The 10866-nt window shown below is 50.5% G+C and overlaps 1 protein-coding gene across 1 annotated transcript; it reads left to right on the top strand.

The window, feature by feature from the left end:
• Window positions 1-5437: 5437 nt before the first annotated feature.
• NKX2-6 (NK2 homeobox 6) lies at window positions 5438-9787 on the top strand. Its single transcript, XM_040243158.1, has 2 exons — window positions 5438-5714; window positions 9162-9787. Exons 1-2 carry the CDS (start codon window positions 5438-5440, stop codon window positions 9785-9787), a joined length of 903 nt encoding a protein of 300 aa, XP_040099092.1.
• Window positions 9788-10866: the final 1079 nt, after the last annotated feature.

Raw genomic sequence — 10866 nt, 5'->3', positions numbered from 1 at the left:
CCAGGGGAGCAAAGGAGAAGTAGGTAGAAAATGCACAGACATCATAGATATCGTTGTTGTAGCTGTGACACCCTGTGTTATGAAGCAGAGCTATCTACAAGTACCAGTCAGCAGCATGGATTGATCTGACTAACACAAAAATCTTAATGTCATTGCTTTGGAACAAGAGAGAGTCCCCATATAATGCTACCTTGTCAGCTCAGGAAGAAGGAGAAATAGAAAGTATATAAATGTAACTGCTCATTTGCACAAAACAGAGGGGAGCAGGGAACCAATGAGATTGGGAGTATATAGGAACCAGGAAAGATAGAGAATGGAAATAGAAAGGATAAAGGTATGTGGCCACTTCTTTTTGCACAATTTTAACTTGTAGAATTACATTAATGTTTCGAGATTTCCCTGCCTGTTCAGTGGTTAAGAATTCACCTTCCAGTGCAGGGGATGTGGGTTCAATTCCTGGTCAGAAGCTAAGATCCCACATGCCTTGGGGCCAAAAAACAGAAGCAATATTGTAACACATTCAATAAAGCCTTCAAAAATGGTCCACATAAAATATTTTTTAAGAATTATGTTAACATTTCAATATTCAAAAGTAAGCTATTATAATATTTTTATGCTGTGCTAAGTCACTCAGTCGTGTGACTGAGTCTTTGCAACCCCATGGACTGTAATCCGCCAGGCTCCTCTGTCCATGGGATTCGCTAGGCAAGAATACTGGAGTGGGCTGCTAGTCCCTCCTGCAGGGGATTTTCCCAACCCAGGGGCGGAACCCAGGTGTCCGGCATTGCAGATAGGTTCTTTACTGTCTGAGCCACCAGGATAATATTTCGAAATAGCCAATATTCTATAATAACTATAAATAGAATATAACTTTTAAAAATTTAAAAAACACTGTGTTGTATACTTGAAACTTACATAACATTATACATCAACAAAACCTCAGATAAATAAAGTCATCAGTACCACCACAACATCCCCCCCCCAAAGAAAACCTCAATTTGCAGCAAAGTCTATTTACTGTTGAGTTTATATTTTCTAGGATTAATTTAGAATATAAATCATTTAAATAAAATTTCTAAGACTGTGGGCTAAAGAACCCCACAAAAAACATGGCAAAGCAGAAAGGGCCACTGGAAGGGGCAGCGGTCAGTCTCCCCACTTCCTGCAGTCCAGAGACACCATTGAATCAGCCCTCAGGGTATGCAAGGGACTATTCCCAGGTAAACAAGGTAAGTTCCTTTATGGAACAAATGTTGATTGGAGAGCTACTGTGCTGGTGACTGGCCTGGGAATACAGCTGAGACCACAGAACCAGGGACCCAGGCCAGTCCCATGGGGACTCCCATCAAAGACCTTGCAGACAGTTGATTTCCTGGAAGCCCATGGGCCTCAGTGCCAGGCTGGAAAGTCGCCTGTTGTATATCGAATTTTAAAGATGGAATCTCCTCATTTTGGGAAAGTCTGAAATAGGGGGACAAAAGAACTTTTGTTAACCACCAATGGGGAAAATTTCAATAAATACTGTGTGTGAATTCCATATGACTGTGCCAGGTATCACACTTCGTGGGAATGATGCAGGAGTTTGTCGCCCTTGAAGGGGACTTCGCAGGTGGCTCAGTGGTAAAGAATCCGCCTGCCAGTGCAGGAAAGGCGGGATCGACCCCTGTGTCGGGAAGATCCACTGAAGGAGGGAATGACGGCCTGCTCCAGTATTCTTGCCTGGGAAATCCCACGGACAGAGCAGCCAGGCAGGCTACGGTCCTTGGGATCGCAGAGTCTTACATGACTGAGCATGCAGACATGCTCCCTTGCCAGAATAGGATAAAATTAAACAGCGAAAACCCCTCATTTCCTCAGTATGTTCAGAGCTTGGGCGTAACTGGCGCAAGGTAGGCACTCAAAACACGCCGGAGGAGCTAGTATTGTTTGAGCGTTTTATTGTGTGCGTCGAGAGAAGGAAGGCAGATCCGCTCCTCCCCGCCGACCAGCACAGTCCGCTCAGTCACCGAGTGGTGACTGCTCCACTCGGGCCCAAGGGACACACACACACACACACACACACACACACACACACACTGCACACACACACACACACTGCACCTCCTAATCTAGGCTGCCCTGAGTACCAGGCTGCGCTTAAGAGCCAGGACTCCAGGCTTTTCTGCCCACGCCGGGTCTGGTCACTCCGCTCCCCTCCCGGACGCCCGCGCTCCTGCAGACAGCCGGTGCTCGAGCGCTCCTCCGGCCGCCGGCTGCTTCTAACGTGGCGGCAACAGATAGACCGGGAAGGAACGAGATCGGCGAGTCTGTTGTACTCTTCTGTGCGCGGCTCTGTGAGCCCTGGCGCTGAATCCAGAGGAAAGGGTAGGGGTCGGGTAGGCTCGGCAGGTTTGCCGCTATGTCCCGGGAACCGGTGATCGGAAACCGCAGAGGTGGCTCTGGGAGCCGAGCCCCGAACACTGAGATGCAGGTTCTCCGCCCGCTGATCTCACGGCCGTGGTGGCTCACCGCACTTCGGATTTGCCTGGGGCAGCCTGAGCCCTTTCGGTAACGAAAATTCGTGTTTGCACCGCTTGGGAGGCGTTGGGAATCCTTCCCATGTCCCAGATTTCAATTGATCCCTCGCAGCAAACTGGGGACCTGATAGCAGGATTTTAACTCACGACTGCTGATGCCATTTTTCTCTCAAGATGTTCTTTCTTCTGTGACTTCCTTGAGCGCGGCAGTCCGCCAAGAGAATTCCACGCTAGAATAACGCTTTGGCAGGTTTGTGGCTTAAAGTTTTTAAACAGGATCCACTCCCAGCCGAGCTTGGAAGGCGAGGACTGAGCCAGATGTGGGAAGAAGTAGGAGGAGCGCCCACACCACGTGCTCTGAATGGAAAAGTTCTATAAAGAAATTCGCCATCTTTTGGGTGCCCCGAAGGTGGTTGTAAATATTCACCTACCTATCGCTTGTACCTCTGAAAGGAGGAGGATACCTTAATATTGCTTTTCTAGGAAGTCGTGGAATGTATTTTAGGAGCAGAGCATTGTATTACTTGATTCATTGTTTATTCTAATGTTTTTCCCTAGAAAATAATCCAAAATGTTGACAACGATGTTCTTTGAAGAACTATTCGCAGCGACAGAAAAATAAATCGCTATAATCTAAAATTATAAAGTTTATTACGGTTCATTCACTGTTGTTCAGCGGCTAAGGAGTGTGCGGTTGTTTGCGGCCCCATGAACTGCCCACATGAGTTGGATCTTTAAGTCAGGTGGCCAGCCATAACATGGACTATTGCATTGCCCTTTAAAAACACAACTGTAAAAACTCTATTGAAGCTAGACATGAGCATAAGGTAAATTTAAAAGATATAAGCTTGCATCTACCTTATGAGCTCATACATGCAGAAATGCATACTTAAGAGAGCTAAAATATCAGCTCTATATGGAGCTTATGCTCTTTTCAACTTTTCCTTAGTTTTTTCAAAGTGTGCATGACTATTATAATCATGAAATAAAAACATTTAAATGAATTTATGGGTCATTGAAAGATTTTGACATCTCTGAGGGCAAAGCTATGTCTCAGGGAGGTGGGAGGATTTTGTTTTGGCAAAACAGGAGTCCTGGTTCACCCTGCCATTGAGGAGTTGGGTCACCTCCTGAGTTGCTTAGCTTCTCTGATTTCAATTCCTCAATAAGAAAAGAGAAATTGAAAACACTTGGGTATGTCTTTGCTGTAAAGATCAAATGATACAGTATATAGAAATAATTTCTTGGCAGAACCATCAAATTTGCATTAATTTTTGCAAGAAATTTTGTGCCCACTAGACTGGGGAGATGTACACAGTTTATCCAGGTTTCAGAAAATGATCATGCCCAGTCAGTTCTTAAAATATCCAGCTCTCCAAAGAAGGTTTAAGAAACATTTTATCTGAATTTCCAAAAAGAACTCTAATGAGGTCTCATTTGGATTTATTTTTTTTTAATTTCTTAGATTCTGTGTTGACCTCGAATTATGTTTGACTGAACCATGTAGTATAAGTAGTCATAATCCTTACAGTTTCATACACACACATAATCTCATTTAATTCTCACAGTCATCCTGTTATGCTTATTCTTATCTCCTTTTTTTTTTCTTCATTACACCTGAGATTGGAAGAGTAAATACTTTGCCCAAAGCCTACAGTTGATACATTCCAGAGCGAGTCCGGATCTGTGGACTCCACCTGCCTGTTCATAACGACTGTACACACCAACATGCGCGCTTAGCCCCTCAGGCATGTTCGACTCTTTGCGACCCCATGGACTGTAGCCCACCAGGCTCCTCTGTCCGTAGGATTACCAAGGCAAGAATACTGGAGTTCGTTGCCATTTCCTTCACTGTACACACAGGCTCCCTTTATTCGCTCTGGCTGTGTCCAAGGAGCTTTTCTGAAGATCTGATGCTAGTCAAAACTTCCCATCCTTTCATGGGGCGCCGCGTTCCGACAGGCATGCTCACACACTCGAGACAACTTTAGGGAGGATAAATTAGGGGAGGAAAAGACGGAACTTAGAGTCCTGAAAGGTAAAGTGAGCCCGTCTGGCACCTACACCCGGGCGAGGGCTATTCGTTTCCTCCTCTCCACCCACTCGCGTGCCGGCAGAGGCCAGAGTCTCCCTCGGCATAGCTCCTAAAGCCTTTCTTAGCTCCAGGGATGAGAGGTCCCTCCTGGGAAGTGGCAGATCTCTGTTTCCCGCACCCGACTCGGCTATAAATGAGACAGTTCCACATCAGTCTTGGCCGTGGAGGGTCAAGACTCACTCCTCCAGGGTCCAGCATCTGCTCCCTGGAAGGAGCTCCCAGCCTTTTGGCTCCGACGGTGCGCGCACCAAGACTTCCGCGTTCGGCTCCAATCCTGCGCTCGCCCAGAGGTCTCTCTCTAGAGTTTTCCAGCCAGGTCTCGAGGGACCGACTCGGGTTGCAGAGCAAGGGTTCCACCTCCATCTCCGCACACTTTCTAGGAGAGTCCCGAGGGACCCATGGTTGACTTCGGAAGCTCTGGTTTGTAATGTAATCACGTTACACGCGAGTCGCGCGCACTCTCTTTCCCTTTTTCCTTGCTTTTGAGAACCCAAACCTTCCGGAAAGTGGCTGGAGGTTGGTGAGAAATTATGAGGGCAGAGAAGAAAGGACTGCGGCGGGGGGGGGGGGGCGGTTGGCGGGCGGGGAAGATGCTAAGTTAACACGTGGATTCTGCAGGAACCAATGGGGTTCCGAGGTTTTGTCACTCACTTCTCCGGGTCAATCGTCTGGCAGGGATGGTCCAGAGGGAAGGCGCAATCCGGGACGCTGGGCGTCTGTCGCAGATCTTGGGTCTGCGGGGTCTGCAGCGACAAAACGGAAAGCTCTGGGCGCTCCGCTCTGTGGAGACCAGGGACGCCCCAGCCCCGGGCCCTCCGCCTTTGGGATGTTACTGAACCCCGTCACCTCCACTCCCTTTTCGGTCAATGACATCCTGAGCCTGGAGCGTGAGCATCTCAGCCCGGATGCCTTGCAACTCCAGAGAACACCGAGGAGCCCGGAAAACTTTCAGTACCTGCGACGGATCCCAGAACAGCGAGGGTCCGAGGTCCCCAGCATCCGGAGCGCAGGCAGCGAAGACAGAAGGCAGGAAGGGTCGGAGCCTTCCGGGGATCCCTGTGAGTTAGTCACAGAGATGGACGCTAAACCGGTGGGTGAGCCAGGTGAGTACGAGCTGGGGTCTTGGATCTTACAGGGAGACCAAGGAGTGGGGTTAGATCATTACCAATTGGCGTTTGTGGGTGACAGTCATCTCCCGGTCTTCCCAGCCCCTAGGGCTAGCCCCATTTTTCTTCACTCGAAGAGTCAGAAGGACTGGGCTCTCAGCCCCCTCTACCATCCCCTCCAGACGTCTTAACGAATAAGGTCCTGAATCTCGGCGGCTCACGATTTCCACAGCCCATCCTACATGATTGCCAGAAACACATTCCCCCCTACTCACTGAGGCAGTTCCCAGAAATTCCAGTTTCTCTTCCTTTTATAAAATTTATTTTTAATTAGAGGATTATTACTTTACAATGTTGTGTTGATTTCTGCCATACAACAACAGTTAATCTGTCATAAGTATACATATATCCCCTCTCTCTTGAACCTCCCTCCCATCCTACCCTTCTAGGTCATCACAGAGCATAGCTTCTTTCTTAGTATCTTAGTATCTTATCTGCAGTATCTTAGCCATGCTTCATCACCACCAGCTTTTCCTGCCATCTCCTAGTCTCTCTCTACCCTAGACCATCTGCCAAAAGTGTAGCCATCAAAGCAGCGGGGTGCTTTGGGAGAGGAAACTCTGTTAGGCTCTGGGATCAGTGCCAGCCCAGTCTTTTCTTGGGGCTTGCTGAGTGGCCAACCCAGTAGTTCCTCTGACTGCAACTCAGTAAGGGCAGCTTGACCTTTAGCTGGTCTGGGAGACAGATGATTCCATCAGAGTCTCAGCATCTGGTCTCCAAAGGCACAACCTATGCATTGGCAGACAGACCCAGGGAATCTGCATCCAGCTTCAGGAAGGGAAGATTTGGACAGGGCTTGTGATGGGTTGGCTCTTGCCATCCGGGAAGTTTTGGCAGGGGAGACTCAACAGTCTCAGGGATGAAAAAGCCACTCTTCCTCTTGCCAAACTCTGTCTCAGTTCTCAGCCTTCATGCAGGTCTGGGGGCTTCAGGATGATCCTCCCAGGTCAGGTCTCCTATGTCACAGCGACTCTATTTGAGCCTCAAACTAACCACATGAAGAAAATAAAGATGCTGGTTTGAAGTTAGAAGACTCAAGAGTCCCTTGGACTGCAAGGAGATCAAACCAGTCAATCCTAAAGGAAATCAACCCTGGATATTCATTGGAAGGATGGATGCTGAAGCTGAAACCCCAACACTCTGGCCACCTGATGTGAACAGTCAACTCATTGGAAAACACCCTGATGCTGGGAAAGATTGAGGGCAGGTGGAGAAAGGGATGACAGATGATGAGACGGTTGGATGGCATCATGTGCTCAGTGGAGTTTGAGCAAACTTTGAGAGATACTGAAGGACAGAGAAGCCTGGAGTGCTGCAGTCCATGGGGTCGAAAAGAGTCAGACAACACAACAGCCAGGAGCCTGGAGAAAAGTACACTTTGTTGTGTTCTTAAAGAAACCTGTGAATATTCTGCAGCAGACTTTAAGCCCTCAACTGCCCCAGTGCTGCTCAGCCAAATGACCTTTCATTTCGGCTTTGCTGAAGAAGGGTCACACTCCTCTGACTCTTGCTGTCACCTCACAGCTGAAGACACTGCAGCGCACTCCTCCTCTGCTGCCGCACCTGGGGCAGTGACAATGAGAAGGGGCCCAGCCCAGCTCCGGGATCTAAGCCCAGGGGCCATGGCAGCCACTGATCACACGTGGAAGAGACACTGCTGGGGGACTCTGTGCTCCTCCTCCATCCCCACCTTGCTTCCAGGGACACAGGGTGACAGGGACTCCAAACTGTGACCAGGAGGGATTGAGGTGGCCTGAAGCCCCTCGGCCTGAGTGGTCAGCAACTCCCAAATGGGGTCCTGCTGGCTCCACAGAGTCACTGAAAGCCAGTAGTTACATTTTGATTTGCTAAGAAAACAAATCCTTGTCAATATTTTTCCTCTTTGCGGGGAGAGATGTTCTCAGTTTGTCTGAACACAGGCTTTGCTGAAGGAAGGTCTTGTTTCCTCAATCTGAAATGCCAAACAGTTCCATCCCGCAGGAGACTGTGCCAGCTGGCTGTGGACTTGAGTCGGTTCAATGGCACTGGCTCTAATTAGGAGCATCCTGCTCGGCCTCCCCACGCACATGCATCACTCCACATCCCGGGTTTCTCCTCTCATGACTTTCACGAAAACTTAGCACTGCCTCCCTGCTTGTTCTTGCTCTGTCACTCAGTTATGTTTGACTCTTTTCAACCCCATGGACTGTCAGCTTCCAGGCGCCTCTGTCCATGGGATTCTCCAGGCAAGAATACTGGAGTGGGTTCCCATTTTCTTCTCCAGGGGAATCTTCCTGACCCAGGGATAGAAACCAAGTCTCCTACATTGCAACGTAGGCAGATTTTTAACCACTGAGCCACCTGGGAAGCCTCTCTTCTTATCCTTGGGTAAAAACAGAGTTTTGCCAAAATAGGAGAGATGTACGATTAAAAGGAAAGGAAGCTTGCATTTTGGCGGGCTAGGCACAGCTGCCCTGGGGTGATATTCAGGGAGCTCTGCCTCTTCCAAACAGGAAGTCAGGGAGGAGCCAATGCCACCTGCTTGCCAGGGAGGTCCCAAAGAGGAAAAAGCCCACTTAAAAAAAAAAAAAACGCAAAATGTGGATCCAAATTTATATATCTGCAAAGAGAACCTTAGTTTCCGAGCCAAGAATCAGGAGCCAAAAATTATTTTGTTTTGTTAATTTGGATTACAAAGCATCGTGCTCGAGAAACATGGGATGGGTCCCTTGATGACAAAAGAAGCGAAGATGCCAGTAAAAGTGGGTAGCACTTGCGCTAGAAGCAGAGGCCACAATGGATAACCAGGCTCTCTCTCTCTCTCCACTATGAGCAATCTAAAGTTAATCTCTATCTAATAGACTGGCAGCAAATGTTTCCCCAAACTTACCCACACTTGAGAATTGCAGTCAAAGTGAACAGCTCAGATACAGACATTCTAAGAAGAGAATGAAGCTTAGAGTCTTGATCAAGAGTCTACCTTTGGGGAATCGGCTGTAAACTGAGAAACACAGAGTCACAACTTACATTACGCTTCCCTGGTGGCTCTGTCGGTAAAGAATCCGCCTGCAATGCAGGAGACCTGAATTCAACCCCTGGATCCAGAAGATCTCCTGGAGAAGGAAATGTCAATCCACTCCACTATTCTTGCCCGGAGAAATCCCATGGACAGAGGAGCCTGATGGGCTACAGTCCATGGGATCACACCAATCGTCACCACAGGTACAAAAGAGACAACGTGGGGGAAAGGAACATTTAGAGCGACGTGGGACGGGGTGAGGGGGTGAGCAGAAGGAAGAGACCGGTGCGCAAGGTGAAGGCTACCAGGGAGGAGATCGTCCCTTGGAAAAATCGCTCCAGTGAGCCTTAGGCTGACGCTGACGGTGTTCCTTCCTGTGCTTTTAGAGTCCGTCCTCTGCGGAGCCTCGTTCCCCGACGGCGGGGCCCGGGTGCCTGAGCGCTGCGAAGGGGACAGCGGCGGCGGCGCGCGTGGGGACGGCGCGGAGCATCCCACTGCACGGCCCCGGCGGAAGCCGCGCGTGCTCTTCTCGCAGGCGCAGGTGCTGGCGCTGGAGCGGCGTTTCAAGCAGCAACGGTACCTGTCAGCCCCGGAACGCGAGCATCTGGCCAGGGCGCTGCAGCTCACGTCGACGCAGGTCAAGATCTGGTTCCAGAACCGACGTTACAAGTGCAAGAGACAGCGCCAGGACAAGTCCCTGGAACTGGCTGGCCACCCCCTAGCGCCGCGCCGGGTGGCGGTGCCCGTGCTGGTGCGCGATGGCAAGCCCTGCCTGGGACCCAGCGCTCCCGCTTTCCCCGGCCCCTACGGGGCGGCAGCGGCGCCCTATTCCTGCTACGGCCACTACGCGGGCGCTCCCTACTGTGCTGGCTATGGCGGCGGCTACGCGGGCGCACCCCCGGGTCCCGCGCCCCCAGTCCCCCAGGCCAGTTCGGGCTTCGGCGCAGGTGGGCCGAGCGCCAGCCCGCAGAGCCCTCTGCCCGCCACGCTGCAGGGTGTCAGGGCCTGGTGAGGCGTCTTATCTCGGATATGCCACCCTGACCAGAGGCTCAGTCCCGCCTCCCCGCTGTCCGGTCGCGGCTGGGATGAGGGACCGCCGCTGAGGAGGAAGCGGGCGACCCGATGGCACTTCTCTCCCGAGCGGTGCCTGGGACTGCGAATTGCCCCCCGAGCAGCCATCCAGCTGAAGGCCCTGGGAGCCATCTCCTCCCAAAAGACACAAAGCCTGGCCTCCGCCAGCCGCCCACCCAGCGACACCGGGGAAGAGGAAAAGCCGAGGGTGGCTGACAGTTTCGGGGGTCAGAGTAGCACTGAGGCAGGAGACTTTTCAGGCCTCAAACCCAGGGGCTGCGAGGCTCTTTCATTTGCGTGCGGCAGCCCCGGAGGATGGCGAGATGATGGGGTTGTGGTAGAGGGTCTCGACCCCTCGATTAAAGGCAACAGGCGGGGAAAGAAGGAGAAAATGAGATGAACCAGGGGAGAGGGATGAAGAGCCTGGAAGAGGAGGATCGGGGAGCAAAGAAGACTTGTGCGAGACACATGCTCCTGTGGGGGTTAGTCTGCGCGGAGCGTCCCCTTCCAGGGCTACACTCCCTGGGACTCAGCGCTTTTTTCTAGAGCCACAGTTGTTCTCTAGAAGGTATCCACCACTCTGCAGCTCCTCCCTCACTGTAAGTGCGTCTTATCTCCTGTTTTCAGCTCAGCCTAAATATATGTGTCTGTGTGTTTGTCTTGTGTATATCCCATAAGAATTTATCCACTCCTCCATATCTGCTAAAGAGCTTAGAATTAAAGTTAAAATGAAACCCGGAAGTTCTAGTCTTCAGTACACAGCGAATTCCCTACAGAGACAAAACTTGCATTCGGCTCTTGGAGGGGTTGCCACCCCTTTCCCAGCCTGCTCCTATAGATTTTCTTTCAGAAGGTAGCGGGCTTCTAAACTTCCCATCAGGTAAGGAGCTTCCAGTTGTCCTAACAGAATGGGCAGCAAACCTGAACTTTAGGGGAAATTATAACTCCCCCAGGCACAAATACATTTGAAACTGTGCTCACTGAAGACTGAAAACAAACTCGTTTTATTAATGGGGACAT

Source organism: Oryx dammah, unplaced genomic scaffold, assembly GCF_014754425.2.
Source record: "Oryx dammah isolate SB20612 unplaced genomic scaffold, SCBI_Odam_1.1 HiC_scaffold_1, whole genome shotgun sequence".
NCBI classification, from domain to species: Eukaryota; Metazoa; Chordata; class Mammalia; order Artiodactyla; family Bovidae; genus Oryx; species Oryx dammah.
The sequence above is the reverse complement of the archived record's forward strand: the minus strand, read 5'-3'. Positions and strand labels throughout refer to the sequence as shown.